The sequence below is a fragment of the Fukomys damarensis genome, unplaced genomic scaffold, assembly GCF_012274545.1.
Source record: "Fukomys damarensis isolate Sample0158 unplaced genomic scaffold, DMR_v1.0_HiC HiC_scaffold_31, whole genome shotgun sequence".
Lineage (NCBI taxonomy): Eukaryota > Metazoa > Chordata > Mammalia > Rodentia > Bathyergidae > Fukomys > Fukomys damarensis.
Genome location: NW_022900943.1, coordinates 22,907,765 through 22,933,927, shown reverse-complemented (window position 1 = coordinate 22,933,927; position 26,163 = coordinate 22,907,765). Strand labels below are relative to the sequence as shown.

At 41.6% G+C, this 26,163-nt stretch overlaps 1 protein-coding gene across 1 annotated transcript in view; it reads right to left on the bottom strand.

Moving 5' to 3' along the window:
- Window positions 1-13,268, bottom strand: part of Ostf1 (osteoclast stimulating factor 1) — a 32,261-nt gene extending 18,993 nt beyond the window's left edge. The window contains exons 1-3 of the mRNA XM_033757710.1: window positions 13,217-13,268; window positions 4,138-4,188; window positions 1,321-1,384 (exon numbers count right to left, since the gene is read on the bottom strand). Coding sequence (XP_033613601.1) covers window positions 1,321-1,384; window positions 4,138-4,140 — 67 coding nt within the window. The 5' untranslated portion in view covers window positions 4,141-4,188; window positions 13,217-13,268. The remainder of the gene's footprint in view (window positions 1-1,320; window positions 1,385-4,137; window positions 4,189-13,216) is intronic.
- Between the last annotated feature and the right edge of the window lie 12,895 nt (window positions 13,269-26,163).

Here is a 26,163-nt window from a genome sequence, read left to right as displayed (position 1 = left end):
AATAACACAGTAACACATAATTAACTAGAAGTATAAACAAAAGAAAACAGCAATTAACTAGAAATATAAACAATACCAAGTAGATTCATGACCCGTATTTCATGAACAAACCCACTCACAAAAATACAAAAGAAAGTAGCCTGTGTCCAAATCCCTATTCCCTTGTGTATGTGCAAGTGGGGGTGGGGGGAAAGTTTTGCTTCCTGTATTCCTGTCTTTAAAGGTCTGTTCACTGTGGTCTTAGAATGAGTAGGAATGACCAAAGAAAGCCTGTGGTTCAAGGACTGCGGGACCATCCACTCCCACCACCAAAGGGCTGTAACAGGACACAGATCCAAAGCATCAGAAGTACATTTTCCACCCATAATGTTTATGATCAACACAGGAAAATGAGTGCACCCACTGTAAGGGTATGTTTGACACTTCAAAGGCTTACAGGAGTGTAGAAATGTCTAAAGTGTTTAGTTTAGTTTTGTTAAAGAACAGTACCACCCTAGACCAGAGTGAGTAGGACTCCTGTGCAGGGCCTGGGCTGTAGTCCTCACCTCTACATTCTCCCTTGACATTTTCTAAGTCCTTTTCCAGTGCTTGAAATTGGAGCCTGATGCGAACTCTATCAATCCAATGGTGCAAGTGATGTTAAACTCTAAAGGGATCCTAGATTGACCAGATGAATTTAACCCTGTCACTAAGCAGATAAGGACAGCGAACCCCAGAGGTAGCACTTAGATGTCTTAACTAAAATACCCTGCTTGAAAGAATCCCAGAACTGTGCTTAACAGTCCTATGCTCTTTGGATGTTGCTGATTTATATATACATATTTTTACAGGTTGTTTTTCCCCTTTCTAGCTAGAAGCAGCTTCATGGCAGTAGCTACATGTCAGTGCTCAAGCACCCCAAACTGCTGTGACAAGCATTTCATGAACTTCCCTGCCTCAACATGAATTATGAGGGTAGGATTTCCTCATTCCAAATGAAAAAGCTAGTCTCAGAAAAAATCTGTAAGATTTAGGTTAACAGCATTAAAGAAAAAGTATTAAGAGCCGAATAGACTAAGACCATAAGCATTTCACTGAAAACCTTGGGTTTTTTCAGCATGCTACAATGCATTCTCTTAAGCCAAGGAGTTGGGCTCAAATACATCTGACGTCCATAGCCATTTTATTAACAGGAGGCTCATGGAGTAGAAGACGTTCCAGAATGGCAAAGACTCCATTGATTCCACAGCTCCAGCAGCAAGCAGAAAAGCCTCAAGAACAAGATGACTGGAAAGGAACAAACGCAATGTAGCTAAAGAAAGCCACTCCAGCGGCACTTACCATAGTTACTTGGAATTAGTCCCGTCTTGCCTTTCGCAGTTCCTTTCCACCAATTGCTATCACTCTGGTAAAAGAAGATTTGAATTAAGTAGTGCCAAATCCAGTCTGCATTCAACCGCTTCCAAAACCATCTGGCTCAAAGGGTGTACCTAGTCTACAAATGCCTATCAGCCTTGCCCACATCTGTCTATCAAGTCCCTCACGCCCTGGCTCAAGACCTCTACTTCCCTTATCATTAAATCACAGGTATCCAGCACCCAGCTGTAACAGATCAAGTCCACTTCATCACACAGCCCAGAGATACTATGAAAAAAAAAGGAAATGTTACGCTAGTTTCTTATCAAGAGTTCAATTTCTTTTATGTTGAGGTATTTATGTTTTGAGAGGTTTTCTTTCTTTTTTTTTTGGTACTGGGGATTGAACTTGGGACCTTCCCCGTGTGAGGCAAGGCAGCAAAACCACTGAGCTAAATCCCCGGCCCAGAGGGGTTTTCTAAAGATCTCTTTATTTGTAAAGATCACCTTTATTTTCCCTTAACTTGCCATGGGCAAATTGTATCATAGAAAAATTACACAAAACCTTTACAAAAGTAGAATGAACAATAGAATAAACTACTTCCTAACTAAATGGATCATTTACTCCCACTCAACAGTGTTTCACATATAACCTCCAACCAAAACTCCCCTCACTCTGAGGTTATTTTGAAATAATTCTAGATATTTCATCTGTAAATATGGCAGTATGTAGCAATGAAAGGATTTTTTCCAAAGACAACTGTAACACATTATCACAGCTGACAATTTTCTTAAAAATAATTCCCTAATATCATCAAATGTGTAGGTCAACAATCAAATTTCCCAGGTGCCCCATAACTTAAGATCCTAAATATGACCGATATGCCTCTTATGTTTCTTATAGGTTTCCCTTCTATTCTTTTTTAACCTCTCGCAATATGTTTGTTGAAGAAACCCATTTGTCCTGTAGAGTTCTAGTAGTCTGGACTTTGCCTGCTGCATATCTGTGCTATCATTAAATACCGTCCCCTGTTCCCTGTAACGCCCATGAATTGGGTGGAAGTTCTAGAGGCTTGATTAGATTTTAGCTTCACATTTCTTGGCAAGGGTATTTCACAGGCAGCATTGATTTCTTCCACCAGGAAACAGGTCATGTGTGATGGCCTCTGCTTTTGTAATGTTAATTACCACTGATGATCACTGTCTCCATCCGTTATCTCTTAGAGGGTGCAAAGTGGGGACAGCTTATCACTCCTTCCTCATTTAAATAACTAGCACATCTCTTTAAAGAGAAACTTTCCCTCATCAACTCTGAGGTTAGTCACACATAAACTGCAAAGAGAAAAGACAGAAAGATGCGATTCTTTCCCTACTGGTTGTCAGAATAAAAAGCTGGTTCCCTAGCACTCTCTCATGCTGACCAATGGCATCAGTTTTGAGGTAACATCAGGACCTCAATGTACTGCGATCCTTGGAAGCTGTTGCCCTAACTGATGCTCAGACTGTCCTGTAAAGGTCACTGGACGGTCCTGTTAGCTCCTGAGTCCTTCTAGCATGTCCCTTAGACCTCAGGAGCTTCCTCCTTCCTAGTAATGAAGTGTTCTGGGTTTATTCTGTACCTTTGCTGCTCCAGACCTAGTATTAGACATTTCTCAAAGGACCTTTATTTCTTTTAACGTGAATTAATATAATTGGGTTGGTCATTTTTTTAGAGTCTGAATAATAGAGTAAGGAAGATTTTTTCTTGTTTTAAGGTAAAGTACAACATGTACTCAAATCAAACGCAGGACTCTCAGTTTCTCCCCAACCTCACTATGTTACATCTGCATCTCCTGCCTCCCCTGCTGAACACCCTGTTGGTCAACACCACTGATCTAATGACTCATTTGTTCTCAACCACAATATCCACACAACAGTCTCAGAAATAGCAACAACACTTCCCCAACTAGATCATGATTTAAAAGTTTTGCTTTTTTTTCCCCCCTGGCAGTTCTTTTTGTCCTCTATAGATCTTGAACTAGGAATTAGTCAAACTGCTGAGATTTAAAGTCACTTGGACCACCTCCTCTCTGTGTCTTGCCAATTACTAGGATATTATTAAGGGCATTTGATTTGTTCTGCTTTTAATTTTTTATGAATTTTCTACTATATAATTTTATAACTATGTAAAAGTTTATATGATTCCAAAGTCAAATCTTCAAAACAAAGTATGTTTGTTCTGCCCCACTTCCTTTCTTCCACGTAGAACTATTTTTAAAAATTTGTATTCATGTCCTCATTTTTTATTTTGTCATGAAGAGCAGAGTTATACATATTCCCTTTCCCCTTCTTAGGTAAGTAAAGGCATATCATATGCATCTTTCACCTTGCTGATTTTCACTTTACACACTCCACAGTAGAACAGAAATATTTAGCACTCCATATAACTGAATAATATTCTATATTTGGCTACACCAAAGGCCAGTCAACTATTTTCCTAGTGATGAACAAAAGGGCTACTTTCAAACTTGTGCTACTAAAAACTGTGCTAAAATCAATGGACTTCTGCATACATATTCCTGTGTACGTACACGTTTAAATCACTTACAGTGCCCTAAGTATTTAAAATAGTGTTACAATGGGGAAAAAACAAGAACCAAAACCTATCATGTAAAGGTACAAGATCCCAATGATAAATATAACTGTACTGTTTGCTTTAAATGTACCAATAAACTCAATGGGGAAAAAATAAATTAAATAAAATAGTGTTTCATTATATGTCTCTGGTACACAAGTAATATTACAAAGTGTTAGTTAGACTTACCATGTCGGTAATGTAGATAATATCGCCTTCCTCGAAGTACAATTCATCTGGCTTAAAAAAAAAAAAAAAAAAAAAAAGTTTGACTCCATGTGATTTTTAGTGAATTCAAATATAATGATTTCTTTGATGATGTAATTATGAATTCTAAAGTACCCTTATATACATGTGGAATTTTTTTAACTAGGGATGGAACCCAGTGCTTTCATACTGAGATACATCCCCACCTTTTTTTTTTTTCTATTTTTTTATTTTGAGACAGGGTCTGGCCAAGTCCCTAATCCTGCCTCAGTCTCCCAGAGGGCTGGGAATAGAAGATTATATCACCATATCCAACTAAATTACTATTTAAATCACAAAACAAAACATTATCGACAAATTAATTTATGAATAGAAAGTTAAATTGTTCCCATGATGATCTTCAAATTACATATGTAACAAAGAAGTATTCCTCACACAAATGTATTTTATATTCTTATATAAAGCAAGGAATTTTATATCAAAATAGAATTCTAATAAAGAACATTTTTCTTTTTTTTTTTTTTTTTTTTTTTTTTTTTTTTTACTACGTAGTTGAGACTGACCTGGACCTCACTATGTAGCCGAGGATGGTCTCAAACTCACAGTGATCCTCCTGCCTCAGCCTCCCAAGTGCTGGGATTACAGGCATGTGCCACCACGCCCAGCCAAGAACTTTTTTCTTATAGAAATTGCAAAAGATAACATATATTTATTTTTTAAAAGGTAAGTGTCTAGACTATCATGAAAAATGCCAACATCTGCTATTTGCTTATTTTGAGAAACCATTACCCTCCCTGACATGAAGCAGTTCCTCAGATTTTTCAGAGACTGTAAGCAGCTCTCCTGGGTTGGCCAGCTATATAGTCCATACATGCTCTGGCCCGTATCAGCCAACAATCCTCGGAACCCTCTAAACAAAGCTACCCTTTAACTCGACATCTCCTCCCCACCTGTAGACGCCTACCACTGTTTTCTGAGTAAATAGGACAATGCCCAGTGAGAGTGAATTGCAGATCATCAGGCTGAGTGGAAAATGTAGGGCACAAAATTTCACATAGGATAAGAGAACAATCTGCATAAAATATGCATAGGAAGTTTTTATCATGAGCAAGTATTACTTTGATAATATCAGTGGGGAAAATACTTTTTAAAATGAATTTGAACTTCAGATCAGTTACTGTTCCATATAAATAAAAATTACACTAGTGAAGCAAATCATTTCATCCGTTCATTTTCCTTTTGCTTGCCTCCTCTCGGTAGCAGATTAGGCCAAGTACATCTCACTTTGTACCAGTAATTCATTTCCTTTCAGGGCTAATCAATATCATGATTACAATTATTTCTCCCTGAATATAAATGAACGCTATATCAACTATATGCTTTAAGCAACCAGAATACATGATACATTTAATCATAAAGGTTAGTAAATGATGATTAGTAATACTGCCCAAAATGGTTGAATTTTTTAAAAGGTAACTTCCTAAAGTTTTTGTTCTATTTACATTTTGATTTAGGGAGCAGACTTATACATAGCACAAGGTACACATAAATAATGATTTGAGTTTTAATTTTATTTGAAATATTTAGGAGAAAAGATTTTCAAAGATTTTCTCTAATCTGTCTTTACACTGTTTTGATGATCAATGACCGTGACAACACTGGAGGGATTCAGAAAGTGATTAGGGAGACAAACTATTTCCTTTAGTATTTGCTGAAAACTCAATCACTCTCAGCAAAGCTAGAAACACAGCTCTCAGCACCAGAGTGTCTGGCGGGACCCAAGGTCACCCTGTAACAGGAAGGACGGGCTTTCTGGCAATTTTAACACAATCTGACTCTCCAAGCCTTAAGACAAGGGGAAAGAAGGTGAAAGGAGAATGGTGCAAAAAAGAAATTAGGGTACACGTGAACGGCAGCTTTTTTTCTGTAAGGGCTCTGTTTTGTAAGGGTGAACTCTTGAAGAGCTCTTCACATCTTAGAGCTCTCTTCCAGACCACTGACTTTGTACATGCCCCTTTATGTCTTATAATGCAGTGTCCCCAAGCCCCAGTCTGCAGCCTATTAAAAAGGTGACCACACAGCAGGAGGTGGGTGTCCAGGGAGGGAAGCTCTGCCTGTGTTTACAGCAGCTGCTCCCTTAAGGTTCTCACAGGAGCGCGAACCCTAATATGAACTGCACACTCAAGAGATCTAGGTTGTGTGTTCTTCTGCATTGCCCCAAAGGCCCGCCCCGGTCAATGGAAAAAACTGTATTCCAGAAACAGATGCAGGTGCCAAAAGGTTAGAAAGCACTGTTAAATGGATGTTCCTCAATCAGTACTTTCATAAGTTAAGGAGTTATCATCCTCTATAGTTTTAGTCTCCTCCTAAAATTGAAATATCAACTCTGCTTAAATTTCCACTTTAAATAAGATTACTCACCCTTGAAACAAGAAGATATTATGAAAAAATACTGAACACAAAAAGTGCATACAGGTACACATGCACAAATATAAAATCCCAGTGATGAGCCTTTCTTGTGAAATGGTAAGTAATAAGGTAGTTGTTTTATAACACCATGACTATACTAAACATCACTGAAAGAGTCGCTTGAAAAATGACTGATTTTATGTTATGTGAATTTTACCTAATTTAAAAAAGTAAAACCAAATCCAGTTAAAAGTCACAGTATATTTTCAGCTATGCTTGTCCTTTGTGGTTTGGTAAAGTGCATCATTTGGAAAATGCCACTAAGTCCAGTCATTTCAATACTTCTCCGTGCTGATTTGGTTCTTAAATTAATGACTTCTGTGCAATAGTGGTATGTGCCACAAGCCACCATTAGGTCAGGCTTGCTTTTCAGCTGAGGCAACAACAGGCAGTCGATTGCAGTAGAAAAAAGGCTTCTCTCTTTTTAATACTAAGAAACAAGAGTGAACGGTTTATTGTCTTTTAATCAATAGTTCCCAGAAGCACAATCCCACTATCTGTAAAATAACTTCTTCCAAAGAAACTAGGGGTTTTTTTCTAACATGTCTAAAGAAGTAGTCCATCAAATTCTTCAGCCTGCTGGAGGCAATATAAGATAATTTCACGATTATAAAATCACATTTTTTGCCTACAGTAGTCATGCTCTCCATTAAGAAATCACCAGCAGGACACTTGTCACAAAGCGTCCAGTGAGGACCCACTTTTGAAATCTTGGCATCATATTCATGGAATATGGGAAAATAGTGAGTCAGTGAAGGAAGCATGCCTCTATTTCTAGCCCGTTCTTGGTTTTAACCGCATTCGTCTTTCCTCTCTCCTTGAAGAACCACAAGGTATGAGGACAAGTAAGCAGAGGCATCACAAAGCTGAATACAGGCTGGTGACCTATTCCTACTCCTACTCAGTATATCCTCCGTAACATGATTCCCAGGAAATTAATTCGGTTGGCTCATGCAAAGATATATTTTATGCCAAATTTAGAAACACTGTGATATCCGTTTGAAATTTCAGATTTAACCACCTTAGGTTCCAGAAACTAATGAAATAAATAAATGAATAGTTTAAAGTACTTATCATGTGTCAGGTACTTGTCTGGGCATTTACAGATATTCATTTAATCCTCACCAATTAACACTACGATGTGGTGCTATTCTTTTTCTTTCTTTTTTTTTGGTACCGGGGAGCAAACCCAGGACCTTGCCTTTGCAAGGTCTTATCTTATTGCCATGTGATAGATGAGAAGCTGGCCCAAGGCCCCAAGGCAGGTACTTGACAGAACATGGTCTTAACCTGCGACAGTCAGACTATGGAGCACCCAATTCTAAACCCCACTAATGCTTTCTCTACACAAAAGCATCAGGCATAGTCATTATTGATCACCATGTGTCATGACCAGGTTATAAGCTGGTGCCCTTGGAAATTATGTCATTCCTCACCCTGTCCCTACCCCAATAAAGCGGTACAACAAAGCCAGCAGCAACACCTTTAACTTGCATGGTGCACTTGACCTCATTTGGTCTTTGCAACAACCCAACAGGCAAGGCTGGGCCACGAGGATAATCTCTATTTTACAATTAGACCCAGCAAAGTTAAAAGAATTCGTACAGGTTGCAGTGGGGAGCAGGGCTAGGCTCTGACCTCAGCCTGTGGATTTCTGTTCTTGAGCTCTTTCTTCCACTCATGATGCTATAAAACCTAGCAGAGCCCAGCAAACCTTACATGCAGGGCAGGGCAGAGCAGGCAGGGCAGAGCAGGCAGGGCAGGGCAGGGCAGGACAGGGTCCTGCCTGTTTCTCTTTGGAAATCAGTACTCTCCCAGCCTGGGAAGATGGTGCTCTCTGATGTGTCATCACACTGGTCTTTCCAGTCCAATTCCTCCGCATGATTCTTTATTGGATTTTGGTTTGGGAGAGAAATAAGAACCAAACAGGGCTGGGTGATAGCTGGACTTTGCTCTACACAAGTCAGGAGAGAAATGGGCTGGCAGGAAGAGCCAGGAGCCACATGTTGCCTCATATTCTACCTCTTCCATGGATCACCTAGACAGGTTCGGCGTGGCTACTGCTATCTCCTGGGGCTGGAACCAAAGCTAAAAACAGGATCTAGGATTCTGCAGGCACTGCCCCATTGACAAGGTCACTTAGCACACTGCTCAGTCCTTAGATGTGGCCTGTTTCACATGACTTTGAGGGGGCCGAGTCCATCCATAGAAGACGGCTGCTGGTCACTGACGAGAAAGCAAGGGGTGCTCCAGTACTGTCCTACAGAAACTCTCACTCAGAAGCCAATGCAAACAAACCTGGCTCTGGTACAGTACTAAGACTTTAACCACCAGTAAAACATGGGCATGTCACAGGCAAAGAAGGCCTGGGGGAGCTGGGGGCTGCCTGTTCCACCAGCATCTGGACTGACAAAGGGGGAAAGGGGGAGTGTGGGCTGGTGTTCAGGAGATAGGCGGTCAGGATGCACAAACACCAGAGGACAGACCTACCTCATGCTACCTCATAATGACCCCAGGGAGGAGACCACTGTCCGCAAACCAAGGAGAGGCCACAGGAATCCAACAGTGCTACCACTCTGGACTTGTACTTTCAGAATTCTGGGGGGTTCTCTGGTGTGAAACTGAAAGTGTAAATAAGGTTCAAACGGTGTAACTGATAATGTGAAATAGGAAGAAAAGGTCTAAAGGACCACTGTCTGGGATCCATGGGACTAGAACCATTAAAAAATTCTGTCACGCTTTAAATGTATAATCTTTAAAAAATAAAATCCTAATGTATTATATGTGTATTTCCTCCTCCACAATCAATAATATCTAATTTTTTTAAGCACTGGAAAATCTCCACCTCAGAAAAATATAAATAAATTAATCAATATATCAATCTATCAAAAATGTTTGTGAAATATCTATTAATACAGAAGCTCCTAAGCTGCACCTGGTGGTGCCTATAATCCCAGCACTCAGGAAGTCTAGGCAGGAGGATCACTCTGAGTTTGAGGCCAGCCTAAGCTATGCTAAGACCATAATGCGCACCCACACACACACTAAGTAGAAAGAAACCTCTTCCAACAGGAACAATTATTCCTCGATAATAATAGTTTAGATATCACCTCAATTTATTCTCGCATAATTCCTAAGAATTTATTATTGTTACTCCCACTCTATAAATGAGAACACTGAAACAGAGAGGTAAGAGACTTTCCTTCAGGTCACAGAGCTGCTAAGGAGGGCGAACAGGTCCTAAAGCCTTACAATAGGCTCTGTGCTTCTGCGTTCGCTGCTTCCCTAGACTGCATGCCCGGAGCAGGACTGCAATACCAAATGCTAAAGTTCAGAGTGGTCAGAGAGGCGTTTTTGGAGGAGGAAGTAGCTCATTTGGGCTTAAAAGGCCGTTTTTGGAGGAGGAAGTAGCTCATTTGGGCTTAAAAGGCGCAACACCATGGTCCAGAAATGGTTCAGAGATAGGTGCTACTGTGGGTCAGACTTCGCCTGAGAGTGCAAGAAGAGGAAGGAGAGCCACACAGTGTGGCTGGAAAGGGGAGGCTGGACCACAGAGGACCACATCTGAAGTTAAAGAAGGATCTGACTCAGGCGATGGGACCAAAGCCACAATGAGGAACTTCAAAGGAGCAGAAAACGCAGATGCAGTGGAGAAGCTGGTGCTGGAAGTGAATGAAGCACAGGGGCAGAAGGCACCAGAGGAGGAAGAGGTGGTCAGTGAGAAAGGACAAAGGTGATGCCAGCTAAGGACACTGAGTGGAACGCGGAGAGAGTCAGCAGTCACCCCAAGTCTCAGGACTCAGTAAATGCAGGACCCATTCTGGAGTCAGCAGAAAATGGTCCACTCAATGAGCAACCCAGGAGGGCAGCTGATCATGACCACGCCCTCCCCAACTCCTATCTTCCTCATGGGAGAAGCAACCCGTGAAACAGCGGTAAGGACAAGAGGCATGAGATGATGACCCTTCCTGTGAGCAGGGGTTAAAAACAACTTCTGGGCCGGGTGTGGTGGGGCACGCATGTAATCCCAGCACTCGGGAGGCTGAGGCAGGAGGATCGCTGTGAGTTTGAGACCAGCCTGGGCTACACAGTGAGTTCCAGGTCAGTCTGAACTACATAGTGAGACCCTGTCTCAAAAAAACCAAAAAAACCTTCTGGGCCTCACGCTTCCCTACCACCTGGCACTTAGCAGGGGGTGGCTTTGAACCCTTATGCTGAAATATTAACCCCAATACCTCTGAGAATGTGACTGTGTTCCAAGTGAGGATCTTATAAGAAGCAATTAAGATGAAATGAGGCCTTTATGGCAGCCACAAGCCAGTGTGAATGGTGTCCTTAGAAGAGGCCATCAGGATGCACAAACACCAGAGGACAGACCTACCTCATAATGACCCCAGGGAGGAGACAGCTGTCCACAAACCAAGGAGAGGCCACAGGAATTCAACACTGCTACCACTCTGGACGTGTACTTTCAGAATTCTGGGGGGTTTCTGGTGTGAAAAACTGAAAGTGGCTGGGTGTGGTGGCGCACACCTGTAATCCCAGCACTCAGGAGGCTGAGGCAGGAGGATCACTGTGAGTTCGAGACCAGCCTGGGCTACAGAGTGAATTCCAGGTCAGTCTCAACTACATAGTGAGACCCTGTCTCAAAAAAAAGCTGAAAGTGTAAATAAGGTTCAAATGGTGTAACTGTAACTGATAATGTGAAATAGGAAGAAAAGGTCTAAAGGAGAAGGGGAAGTGACAAGGGTAGGGGAAAGGAAAAAATGAAATCAAAGTCTTTGTAAATAGGGAAGGCTGAAGAGGTGAAGGGAGGCAGGGGAATGGGGAAAATGTAAGAACTGAGATACGTCATGTAAAAATACGAGATCCCAATGATGAATGCAACTGCACTGTTTACCTTAAATGCACCAATAAACTTAATGGAAAAAAAAGAATTTGGGGGACTACCCTGTTGCTAAGGCCATGCAGCCTGTGGTACTCTTGTTACAGCAATCCTCACAAACTAACACGCTACACGTTCCCCACCCCTGTCAACCATCGCTGGAGAGAGAGTAAAATGCCACCAACCCTAGCTTTATCCAGAAATATTTTGTCTCCAAAGCCTTGGGAGGCCTCACCTGCGTGCACACCCCACGTTAGCTTAAGTACTCGCCACCATTTACGGGTGCGAATCATGGGGTAGCTTTGAATCTTTCCCTCACGCCATGGTAGCAGACCACAGGAGGGTTCTACTGTGAAGTGGTCAGTAGTGCTCCATTTTAAAACGAAGAACTGATGGGCTGGAGATTAAGTAACTCACACAGCAAGTAAATGACAAGTGTGGGATTCCCAGGCAGGCCCCGACCTGGGAGTGGTGAACTGGTGCTCAGAAGCCACCTCTAAAGCTAGGAACAGCAGGGCCCAGGGCAAACTCAGATGAAGCTGACAGCAAGCTGTCTTCCCAGGGAAGGGAGGCCCTGGTCTCTAGCTTATAAGGGAGGAGAATCAACCACAGTCCCTTCTTGGTGTCTTCGTTCTTTGCCTCCTATCTGAACTCCTGCTTCATTCTTAATTACTGCTTCATCAAAACCCTCCAACCCCAGGTGGCTTTCCACGCCTTAGTTAGAGGAATTCTTCTAAAACATCACTATCTAGTAAACCCCATACTCAGAACCTTCCAACCGCTTCCCATCTTCCCCAAAGGAGACCCACAAGGCCTGGCATGATCTGCCCTGGCTCCCCACTTGGCCTCCCTGCACTCATCTCCTGCCAGCTGCTCTCTGTCACATGTTTTCCAGGCTGCACTTTCTCCCCTGCTCTGCTCTCTGCTTTCCCACTTCCAAAGTCACCTTTACAGAAAGTCCATCCCTGGAAACCTACTGAAAATAGCACTCTCCTGCACTAGCCTCTTCACCCCCTACCCTCCTTACTGTTCTCCACAGCACTTGACCCCGACAATCACATCGTTTGTGCGCCCAGTCTGTCTCTCCCCACTGTGACACCAGCTCTGTGAGCCTTTTCTATTGGCGCGGCACTAACTCTGAAGTCTGGACCAGTGTCTGACACGTAACGAGCTCAAGGAAGCAGGGATGGACGGCTGGGTTTATGTGTGGATACTAGAAACTACAACCACCGAAAAATCCACACAGCAGAGACAGGAGATCAGCAGAAGGCGTCATTATGAGCGGCGTGAGACAGGTCACGAGAAGAGGAGGGGAAGGTAAGTGTACGATCTACAGGAAGGAAGGCTAAGATAGGGTCACTGTGCTTACAGAAAGAGCACCTGGGGATCCAAAGGCAGGCTGTGATGCCACTCAGGGAATAGCTACGCAAGATGGATCATGTGACCTTCAGACCTGGGAGCCAAGGATTTAGTTCAACGGCACCACCCCTGACCTGACTCAAAAGCACCAAGGTCCTGAATTTGATTCTTGGCACCAAAAAAAAAAAAAAAAAAATCAACTTGGGGGCTTAGCCTGCACACCTCAAAACAGCAGTAAATTTCCTATGTCTATACAAGAAAGAGCAAGCCAGGAAGGTCAAGAAAATGTCTAAATAAAATCACCTTAGGTTGCAATGTCAACTTTAAAGTTAAAAGCTGCATACTTACAGTTCTGGGTTCAAAGGTATACAGAGCTCTGTAGACTTTAACTTGCCCTAAAAGAGAAGGAAAAGCAACAAGTGATGAGTTTTATTACTTCTAAATTTGTTATATACAATAGCATCCTTTATATCCTTCAGGAGACCCTAATTAAAAGCCCATTAAGTACCTTTCCCACATAGGACATATTTTTAAAAAACATTTTTTAAATGAATGCAAGAATAAACGCACTTCTCTGAGGGATAACTTTGTTTCCTCCTAACAACAGGAGCTACATGATTATTTGTTTTGCCTTATGTAGAATCAGTCCTAACCCTAAGATTTAAAGTTAAAAAATAAAGGAGCTGGGTATGATGGCACATGTCTATAATTCCAGCAACTGCGAGGCTGAGGCAGGAGGGTCACCACAAGTTTGGGGCCAGCTTGGGATACACAGTGAGACCCTGTCTCAGAGGTGGGGGGAGGAAGAGAGAGAGATGGAAGGGGAGAGACAGAGGGAGAGAGATGGGAGGGAGGGAGGTAAAGGAGGAGGAACAAAGGAAGGAAGGAAGGCAGGCAGGAAGGCAAATCCACATGTTACACATCTACAATCCAGCACTAGAGAGGCGAGGGAAAAGGATCGCACATTTGAGGCCAGCCTGGGCTAACCAGCGAGTTCAAGGCTGACCTGAACTACATAGCAAGATCTTGTCTCAAAAAATAAATATATAAACAAACAAATAAATACACATGCACAGACACACAGCTATATAAAGAGGTTAGCAGGGCTGGGATTTAGCTCAGTGATGCTGCCAAGGCACAGTACCACGGAGTAAATAAAACAACTTGCGGAAATCTGTGATCCCATTAAGGGCCCAAGGAGAAGATGTGCACTAACGAAGCAAAGATGACCACATGAGTGTCCTCCTCACACTGCCGAACAACGCCTCCCTTCATCCACCCATCTTCAGCATTTCCATAACACTGCCTCAAATCCCTGAAACTGCGGGCCAGCATCCTCTGAGGGCAAGACCCCACCTGTTCAACTTCCTAGCCCTACAGGGTACAGCATAGACTTAAGTTTCTTAAATGAACGTTAAGTATAAACTCAAACAGTGTGAGATCTACAGAGACCTAAAAGGAAAAAGGATGGGTCGTTCACAAAATAAAAAGATTTAGAAAGCATATTAAAATAGGACTATCTATTCCCTTGAGTTGTTTTTCTGAGGTATTTGGTGATAGTGAAAAAAAGCTGACTTGCTCAGAAAGGCAGGTTAAAACACTGATATGCCACGTACATCCTGTCTACAGTAACCACACTCTCTCTCTCTCTTGAATGTCAGCACCACTTATGGGAGCCCGTCACATTCTACTTTACATAATTGTTTGAGTTCTTTGCATTGAGCACGTAGGGCTTTCATAATCCATGAAAATAGTAGCAACCATTTCCTGTGGGCCAGAGAGGAGGAATCTTTCCCTTTCCTCTGCCACCTTAATACGAAAGCAGCTCACATCCTCTGTGACTTACTGTGTCCACCAGACAACTCCTTCTGCAGTCTGGATTCTCATCTCGCACCTCTCCTATTGGATTAAGGGAAGGTTCACAGGAAGAAGCAAAAGTGAAAACATTTTTTTTCTTTGTCTGCATTACTTTTGTTTTACCCCTATCCACACACCATCTGGAGAAAGGAAACACCAAATGGAAGGAAGAGCTGCCAGGAGAAATATTTTCTGCTGACCTCATTGTCCAAGAGGGGAGATTAGTTATCTCGATTACTTCCAACTTTCCACAGGGAAGTCACACAAGGTAACGACAGACTCTTGTTCCCTGGAGTGAGTGGGAATATGGTGGGATATGGGATATGCGGCTGATTTTGGAACCAAGACCTAATGTCAACTTAATAGGCTGCAGTAAAATTCAGTAAAAATTAAAGCAACTGAAAATAAGTATGTGGTATATGACTAAACAGTCTTACTTAAAGTGTTCATAACTGAAAGGAAGTGGACGGCTTATTTGCATTTTGATTTATACTAACACTGAGTAGCAGGCAACTCCTCTGGAGATTATACAGAGGAACCTCGTAGAAAACTCACATACACAGTCCTATTTGTTGCCTAATATTGAGATATTAACTTCACAGATCTCTTTAAATATATATATATTATAAAAGTTCCGAGCTTTAATTTATTCTATGCTCTGAGTTGGCTAGAAGTGAAAAAAATAGAACCAGTCAGAAATAGGAAATGCATAGAAAAACATGACTTTCATGATTACAGTTTAACAATCCCATACATTTTCTCTCAAAAGGACAATTAGGCTACTAACTCTCAAATAATTCTTGTATCATACTTAATTAACTCTGAGCAACTTTCCATAGGTATAGAAGTTTACAGAAAGTACCAAGGAGAAGTTAGGGTACTCTCTGATTCTATATTGTTATCCTTGCAGACATCTAAAAACCACAATACATTCACCAGAAACGAACAGTAAACCAGGCGTCGTGGCCCATGCCAGCAATCCCAGCACTTGCAAAACTTAGACAAGAAGATTGTTACAAGTTCAAGGCCAGCCTGGGATACATAGTGAGTTCAATGACAGCCTGAGCTATGCAGGGAGACCCTGTCTCAAAAACAACAAAACAAACAAAAAGAAACAAGTAGTAGATGTTTCAATTTTCTTTTGTTGTTTTGTTTCATCACTTTGGTTTTGTTTTTTGAAACTGGGTCTCCTTGTGTGGTTCAGGTTGGCCTTGCACTCACTATGTAACTCAGGCTAGACTCAAACTTGCAGAGATCCTCTTGTCCCACCCTCCTAGGTCCTGGGATTACAGGCATGTGCTGCCATGGCCAGCCTCAAATTTATTTACAGAAGGTAAGTTCACAGACAAGAAATGAGTTGTGCTGTTGTACATGGAAGGAAAGAGGTTGAGTTAGATGTCTTTCAGGCTCTCTCTGCTTGACCAAGTCTGGTTACATATAACAAAGACAGAAAGAAAGGGGCTGTGTGCAAACCTTGGGAATGATCTGAAATCACCATTCACGGGAATAAAGACTGGAAGGAGGAAAGACTGGAAGGAGGTCCAACCCTCTGTCTGACACTTTAGGCAAATGCTGCAAGAACCAGCATCATGTTCATAGTGCAGCTAGAAAAGGACTTCAGCCAACAAAGCAAGACAAGCAGAGGCCCACGACAGTAGGAGCACCAGCAGGTACCCAATACTGCACATTCTGCCCTTTCCTTTTCTTGTCAAGTCCACCCGGCCCCCTCCACAGAAAGGGGGCAAGTCCACCAGTCACCAGCTGGACACTGTATTTTCCTCCCCGACTTCCATATGTGAAACCTCATCCATGGCAGGAGAAGCAGGGCAAAATGAAGGAAGGAGTCCAGGATAGGGTCTTCTACAAGCAAAGAACAAAGAAATTTCTTCCACTGGGTACATGTCAGTGCAGCTCCAAAGCCCTGAAACAGTACTTAGCTTACAAACTCAACACGGAATTTCTAATCTGTTTTATTCTGGGTTGGTAAAGGAGTGGAGGAAAAGTTTCTAAAGAGAACCACCAAGGCAGTACAAAGGGGATTGCTCACTATAAGGGAGAAAGCTACAAGGAAAAAGACCAAAGCATTGTGGGTTCAAGTCCAGCAGGACAAACTACTGCCTTAGCAAGACCCTGTCTTAAAAATAAAAATGAGCTCAGCGCAAAGGTCCTGGTTTCAATCTCCAGCACCAAAAACAAAAACAGCCAGGTATTTAACTCAGTGGCACTGTGCCTTATCTGGCAAGTGCAAGGTCCTCAGTTCAATCCCTGGTACCAAAAAATAAAAACAATAACAAAGCTAAGAAGAAGAATGACCACAGGGCTAGGATTTAGCTCAGTGGTTCTGCCACCTGCCTTGCAAGCACAAGGACCCAAGTTCAATCCCTGGTACCAAAAAATAAAAACAATAACAAAGCTAAGAAGAAGAATGACCACAGGGCTAGGATTTAGCTCAGTGGTTCTGCCACCTGCCTTGCAAGCACAAGGACCCAAGTTCAATCCCTGGTGCAAAAAAAAAAAAAGAGGAATGACCATCCAAAATATCAGATTGCAGTTATGTGTATTAGATTGACTATTTCACTGAACTTGAGAATGTCAGGAGACATAAGACATTTGAGAGAGGTTTTATTGAAATGGGCTATGAGGATTACTTACTATACATTAGTATATGCTAACATAAGGGCTAAAATTAAAACTATCAACAATGGAAAAAATATTAACAATGGGATAAATTACATTACATCCAGATAAGGGAATATTATTAGCATTAAAAAGAAATAGATTAAAAAGCCATTAAAAGATGGGGACTTCAATGCATACTACTAATCTGAAAGATTACATACTATATGATTCCAGCCATATGACATTCTAAAAAGGCAAAACTATGGAAACAGTAAGCAACATCAGTGGTTGCCAGGGGCTGGTGGGGAGAAAAGGGTAGATAAGTAAGTGAATGCAGGGACTTTCTGGGCAGTGAAACCACTCTACATGATCCTGTAATGGTGGACAGTGTTTGTCAAACCCATAGGATGCACGAGAGTGGACACTAATGTACACTATGGACTTCAGGCGATAACTGTACATCCAGTTTACTGACTGTAACAAATGTATTATTCTGACAGGAGAAATTCATAAAAGGGGAGCTGGCTGTCATATGTAGGGGACAGAATATACGGGAAATCTTTGGACCAATCTCTGAGCTCAATTTTACTGTTAACTTAAAATTGCTCTTTTAAAAAAAGTCTGAACTTAGCATGTTTTACATTTTGAACAGGTATGGCGGGCATATCTGTAATCCCAGCACTCTGGGAAGCTGAGGCAAGGGGTCCACAAATTCTAGCCTCGCCTGGCAACTGCGGAAGACTCTGTCTTCAAATAAAAAGTAAATAAAGACTGGAGATGTGGATCAGTGCAAAGACCCTGGCTTCAATCCTCAATTTCCCCCAAAAAAGGTACATATGGCGCATTTATGATCTGGGATTTCCAGATTAGGGGTATTCAACCAGTAAAGTGTATGCAAATATTCAAAAAAATCTAAAAAACTCTGAAAGCGAAAACATGTCCAGTACCAGGCACTTCAGACAAGAGATATTCAAATAGTTATTAAAAAAATACAAATAATGCTAAATGTTGATAAAGATACAGAAGTACTCGAATTCTTAGACTGCTAGTAGGAATGTGAAGGAGCAGATCAGCCACTATAAAAACTGTTGAGCAGTATCATTAATTGCTTTGTCACAAGCCTAAACATATCTTTGAGATCTTAAATTGTCTTTTGTGGAAAAGAACATAACGAGAAGACTCTTGCCAGCACCGTTTGCAGGACTAAAATACTGCATACAAAACTATGTCCTTATTCCAGGAGTACACTGTCTCCACATTTTAAAAATGCAGGTCACAGGCAGGCAAGGCACACACCTGTAATCCCAGCTACATGGGTGGCTAAGGCAGGAGGATCCCAAGTTTAAAGCCAACTTAACAAGACTGTCTCAAAAATGTTTTTAAAACGTCTGAAAATGTAGCTCAGTGGTAGAGCACTTGCCCAGTATGCAAGCCCCTGAGTTCAATCCCCTTGAATGCAAAAAAATTTAAAAAGTAGGTCATGACCTACTTGTGAAACTAATTTAGTGGCTGTAAAAATAAATAAATAATTGGACAGAAAATATCAGAGTGCACTATATTTAGAATTATGGTTCTATGCAATATTTATTGCACTGGAAATGGAAAATAGATATTGATTTAGAAACTTATCAAATATACATTTTAGCATACTATGTGTGGATAACTATTAAAACTTAGTATGTGGCAAAGCTAAACATCATTTTCACAGAATGAATTACTGGGAAACGAGTAAGTCTGAAACTATTAAAAATTGAATACAAATACGATCTTTTTAAAAATGCAAGCATACTCATTTTTAAAACTTAATATGAAAGGGTAAGGGCAATAATGCCTTGGTGCTATCACGGTGTGTGTGCCTGATGTGACTCTTGCGAAACTAAACATCTCTCTCGAAAGTGAGTCTTTTCTGCATGAGCTCTGCCTGCATAGTTACTGACTATGGCATGTGGCACGCAGCCAGCATGTTAGTAAACTTTCCTTCCTGTGTCACAGAAACTGACCGAGGTCAAAATGTACCTCTTCTTCATGTCCTGGGCCTAAGATGTGCTGAATAGTGACAATACAACTTCAGACAGCAATACCTCACAGATGCAATGGTCTCCCCAAAATTATTCACAACTATGCTACCTCAACATTAATTCTCAATTTATAATTTTTGCTCATTTATATGATTTTTGAACTTAAAATTCATAGCTTCACAATCAATTATTACAATTGCTTACTCTCCTAATATTAAATATACATTTATGCTTTCAAGTGACTAAAAGAATTTCAAGAAATGAAGCACAAAATATAAGTCACAGCATATAAAAAGCATCTTTGGAAGAAGTTATCTTTAGAGTACTTACTTTAAGAGCACTTTTTCAAAACGGGATGAATGGTGTGCTTTGTTTGTATTACTGTTCCCAGTGCTAAGATTAGACATGTGGGTCACCTATGCTATCTATAATCCCTGCTCAAGCACAAGGCCTGATGTGTCAAATGTGACACTGAGATGGGTAATTCCTTCATCTGTCCAGTCAGCCAAAGCTGAATGGCAGATTCTGAAAGACATATAAAAGGCCACGGTAAACTTTCACGTGCCCCTATGAGCACGCACGCTTGTGTGTGTGCGTGCGTGCACGTGTGTGTGCATGTGTGTTTATCTACTAGGTCATTAAGTAAAATGTGTATGTCATTGGTGGTCAAGGTCATAAAAAGTTGGAAAGCTACTCCAGACATCCGACCAAATTAGGGATTTGCTATAATACTCTAAAAAATAGGCAATATTTCCTCTATTTTATGAATATCAAAATTTAGCCAGTATATAACAAATAGTAGTCTTTGGTCTTCTCCAAAAGCCAATCTTAAGAGCTCTCAAAAATAGAAGAGAATTACTTGATCAACAGAAAATATCAATATACTATATAATTTTTCTCATATTTGTCCAAGAGAATGAAGGAAGTATTAATCTTAATTTATACCCTATGGTACGAAAAAGAAAGTGTCACCACCTTAGAATATGCTCAAGGTCAATGAAATACTAATGTGATTTTTCTACTAGGCATATTTAACCTATTACACACGCATGAGGAAACAGGATGTTTTCTGTTCAGAACCGAATCAGAGGGCACCTATGGGATGGTACAGAGAGTCAAGGTCATCCTCTGACTCCTAGGGAGAAAGCAAACAGCTGTGCTCCTCAGGGCCTCTGGCCGGCCTCCCAGGGGGCCTTCTGGATTCCAGTGCCACAAGCAAGGTGATTAGTTCACAACAGGCTCCTTGGCTCAAATTTCCCTGTGCTATTCCACAAAAGCCCACTGCTCTTTAATAAAGAGAGGAGAGGCTATAATCCTTGGGAAGAAAAAAAATCACAGTGTGATTTGGAACACAGCAATGCCCAAAACTCCTGGATGTAATGAATAAGTTCCTGTCCACATATTTATATTCTTCAATTAATTAAAGCAAATTCAGTCAATTCTATTTGTGTATCTAATAGAAAAGACTACGAACATGAAATTCTTCTAGCTCCTATTTCAATACCATCTCTTCCCTACCTCTTCCCCTAGCCAATCTAAAAAAACGGAAAAAAAAGAAATCCCTAAAGAATTTCAAACGTGTTGGTTTCAGCTGCAGGAATGGCAGACTCCTTAAAGACAGTGGCCAGTGTGTTTTCTGACAAGAGGGTTCTGTTTATTAACAGTGTGCCTTTCTAATCCATTTTTTATTTTGCTCATACTTTGCAGTGCCTTTCAGCAAACTTAGCTACTTTTTCATCTTGAGGGACCATATCTTCTGGTTATTTATTTATTTATTTTTTTTTTTACTTTTGCTCCACTGTATAACAGAAAAGCCCCAAAGAGCAGGGCTAAAAATGTCAATGACAAGCTCTTTTTCAACTAAAACTTAGAAAAACAGAGCAATAACTTCTACGGACTCTTCACCCTTAGAAGAACTGCTTCCACGTCAGTTTGAGAAGACCTTGGGGAAGAAGAGTAGAAAACTATTCCAGTCTTTGGAATTAAGAAAATACTACACTGATCATGCCATCTGCTACTAAGGGAAGACAGAGCTGACCCACAGCTGTGATATTTGCTTTGCTATGATCCACAAGCTAGGAAAGGCCTTACAGAGTCAGTTGTGGGGAAAACAAAAAGGACAAACTATTTCAGGATGCATGAAAATGAGTTGAAATTCCAGCTGCAGTACTGCTGAATAAAGTTCTATGTGAACAGAGCTGTTCGTACGCATACTGTGTGGCTGCTTTCACATTATGATACACAACAGCAGAGTCGAGTAGGCACAGAAGAGACTGCATGTTCACAATGCATAAAATATTTACAAAAAGTCTGCCAGCCTCATCTGATGCCCCCTCCCCTTTCCTGTACATAACAAGTCAGACAGGAGCAGACAGGAGGAGCTGAGCTGCAGCTCCAAATGTGGCTGGGGCTGGGCCTCTTCCCATTAGAAATGACTGACTGAGCAAACGACTGTATACCAAGATCAGAAACAGGAAATTCCCTAACATTAATGTCTTTCATAGAAAGCTAAATCACCCATCTTGGCTCACATCTATGACACTTACACCAAAGGCCAGACAATACGCCAAGCATTAACTTGCAGTAGTTTATTTAATTCCTCAAAGCAACCCTGTGACGTAAATACTTTACTAACCCTATTTTACAACCAAGGAAACTGAGGTTAGTGAGGTGTCACTAGTCCAGGTCACAGGGCTAGGGGGAGCAATGAAGAGACCTCGCCTGTGGCTTTGGGTTGACCAGGCTTAGAGTGGACCTGCTCACTTAGGCCTCAGGTCTGTGTCTCCAGAACCTGCAGAACCCATGCTCTGTACACCCTACCCCTGGTAGAGATCTGAGCTTCTAATGCTGGCACTCAGACTAAACATGTTAACATATGTAAAATATCAGGCACTTCCGAATATGCTGCAGCACGTGCCCATAAATATTAGCTATTATTAATTACCATGCATCACTCCTCGGCCTTCTGGCTAAAAGCAAGTGTAGTATTAATTACTGTGCATCGTTAAAGTATTTGGGCTTATTTCTTGTGGTTTTGTCCCCAGCAGAACAGTATTATCAAGATCATAGTCCTATATATTTGGAAATTTATCATTTATAATATCCCACCAGAGACATCTTAATGTATTTTTTAAGCAAATAATACAGTATATAGCACTGTCCCTTAATGACTTGACTCTTCAAGAACTAAGTGTGTTTAAATTTGTCATTTTTTAAACCAATGATCATGAATTCAGGGGAAAAAAAACCAGAAATGCATGAACATGTAAATTTACACATACGCTGAAATAAAGGTTACATAATAATACTTTTTTACATTTTTATCATGTTCTTTAAAAATTCACTTTAGGGGGCGTGGATTTAGCTCAGTGGTTCCGCCACCTGCCTCACAAGCACAAGAACCCGAGTTCAATCCGTGGTACCAAAAAAAAAAAAAAATTCACTTTAGGGAAATATGTTTTGCTATATTATATCAAAAGGCTGGTGATAGGGTACATAAAATCAGGTATATAAAACAAAAGAGAAACTGCAAAAAAATCAACATGAAAACTTATCTCTAGATGGTAGAACTATGAGTCATATTTATCATCTTCCTTCTCTAAATTGTCTATAATTCACAGGAATTCCACACACAAACAAGAAAGTGGTTTTAATGCCCTACTCTTTTAATCGCTACTGAAGAACTTAAAATTTTCCCATTTTACTCATCAGCAGTACATTTAATGTAAGTCTTCCCCAGTTCTCCTTTTCTCCTTGACATCACCATGAAAAACATTGGTGAGATCAGCAATGGCAGTGCCAAAAACACTCCTAAAACTGAGAATCCAGGCTATACACAAGCGAACACAGGGAGGCGGCTCTCGGGGCAAGTGCAGGCTGTGACATCTGGAGAAGAAACAGCAGGCCCCTGTGCAAAGGGGACAGGAGAGGTCGGCCCAGTCAGGAAATACAGGGTACACTGGGAACCCAGGAATGCTCTTGGTGCTGTGCGCCTCCAGACTGGAGCAAGAAGCAAGTCACCCCCCACACACACTACCCTAGGTTTCCCAAACTTTTTTTAAAACTTTTTTCTATTTGCTCTTTTGATATTATTTCCAGGGGCTGAGCATAATACATAAATTCCATATAATTAGAGAAAATGAGCATAATCCCTTTTTTCTCTCCTGAAAGAACAGTAACTAAAAAGTATGCCTGTCTAAATTTTACATAGTACTTTCTCAAACTCAGCTGAGACCCACAAGAAAAAATACAATTCACATCAGGACCCAGAAAGACCCCACCACCCACGAGAGAGAGAGAGAGAGAGAGAGAGAGAGAGAGAGAGAGGTGTAAAACTAAAGAAGGGATCTTTTTCTTCCTCTTCTCTTTTCTCCTCCACACCTCCCTTATTCTCTTTACCCCCACACACTTTCTGAATATGACTTATGACTAATTACACTGACTTCATATCCTACTCTGGGTTACCATTCACCATCTGAAAAAAACACCAGAGCAGAGCATTTGATATAGGGATGTGCATCACCAGTGCTCATAAAATAAATGAAAAAATTCAGATTTCGATATTTGATATTATTAGCAATAATGAAATGCTCTTGGAATATATAAGCCACTGAATCACTCAGCTACGTCACCAGACTCTTTTTTAAAATTTCTTATTTTAAGCCGGGCATGGGGCAGCACATCCCTATAATCCCAGTACTTGGGAGGCTGAGGCAGGAGGATTGCTGTGAGTTCAAAACCAGCCTGGGGGCTCCATAGTGAGTTCCAGGTCAGTCTCAACTACATAGTGAGACCCTGCCTCAAAAAACCAAAAAAAAAAAAAAATTTCTTATTTTGATACAGGCTCTCACTAAGTCACTAAATTGCTGAGGCTGGGATGGAACCTGAGATCCTCCTGCCTCAGCCTTCCACAGTGCCGGGACTACAGGCAGGTATGCAACACCCATGCCCAGATAGTGTTCAAGTTTTCTTATGCAACACAGGCAAGAGACTCAACCAAAGTCCATATTTTAAATGACAACAAAACCAAAAAGAGGAACATGGATTCGGAGGATGTCACATTAAGACACAGCCTTTAAAGTGGACATTGTTTCACTGTTGTATTTTTTCTCAAGTCGTAACAGCACTACTTCCAAGGTTTACACCGTGTTCCTAAGAACCATGTTCCTACTGTAAGTGTGGAGGACATGGCTGCCAGGAGGCCTCGGAATGTCACACACGATATCTCCCTGCTATTCCATTACAGGGCCAGACCTGGCATCCACCTCTGCTCAGCCCAGCAGCGGATGCCCAAATGGTCACTTTCTGTCCTATGCTGACCAGGTCCTGGAAGTTCAGACAATTTCAGCAAGGAGGGGCTCGGCAGGCTTCAGGAGGGCCAGGAAAGACCCAAAGAGCCCAAGTGATTCCCACAAAGGCCAAAGAGACTTCTGACAAAGCATCAAGTTAGTTCCCAGACCAGCTCAGACAGGAAGAAAGAAGAGGTGCCCGTGAGAAGAGAGTGTTCAGGGTGTCTCCAGAGAATAGGGCCAGATAGGTGAAAATCTGCAGTTTTCTGAGGTGGTAACTAAAACAGGTACATCACCACTCTCTGGAATTCACCAGCTGCAGTCTACCATCAGGGTAGAAGTCCACCCTTTTCTCAAGGCCTGGGGGTGGGGAAGGGCTGGCAACACTCTTGAGGGTCATAAAACCCCCTTCCTCTAGACTTTGCGCCTAGGCTGCTTTTTAGCAATTCCTGTTCCCTGGAGGATCTCAGAAGACCACTCCGTATTTACGAAGTGGGAGCCCAGGTGGGAGGGGAGGGGATGGAGAAGGTGGAATCCGCCCTTAAACCTCAGGAATGGCCGGCTTCCTACCCACACCCAACAGAGCCACTGTGACGGGACAGTAACCTCTGTGCTCACAAGGACAAAGGACAGTCAGCACGCCCTGGGGCACGGCTTGCCCACCAGAGTGCGGTGGTTATCTGAACTGCAGGCCTCCAGGATCATGGCAGGAATTCCCTTCCTCCTCTGCTCACTGTCCACACGTGGTAGTAACCCGCCATCTCCTGACATCTGTCCTACAAACTGCACTTCTTTACCTTTGGTTTTAAAGATATTATTGGAAAATTAACATTCAAGGGCACTATAGAAGTTTTAAATTATGAACAGAATTATTCTCGAATTCTAAAGCCTTAGCAATGAAACTTATCCTTTCCAGTATAACTCTATCCTTAAAACTGCCACTATAAACCAGACATGGCAGCACATGCTTATAACCCCAGCACTCAGAAGGATGAGTCAGGAGGATCACCACGAATTCGAGGCCAGCCTGGGCTATATAGTGAGTTCAAGCCCAGTTTGACCTATACAGCAAGACCCTGTCTCAAAAATAAAAAGCCAAAACAAAACAAAAAAAAAGAACCGCTGTAGCACTTTTGTAATCAAAGTGCATTCAAAGTGAAACAAGAGAATCTCAAATTCAAACCCAGCCTACACAATTTAGGGACTCAGTGAGACCCAGTATGGGGATGAAGATAGCTCAGTTCGATGGTCTGGTTTAATCCCAAGTACTGAGGGTGGGGAAAGAAGCCATCATTCAGAATCCCTAGAAATACTGAAATGTTGTTTTCTTGAGTGGGGGAGTTTTCTTGAGTGGGGGAGCTTTTGGCTTCTTATGTGGAAACAACACCATCAGCAGGGCAATAGGTGGACAGAAAATCATTCCTGTAAGGGAGAATTTTTCTTGTTTTCAGAGAAGCACTGAAAACACACTTCTTTGGAGTCAAATGTGAAAATCTGACAAAGCAAGATCTGA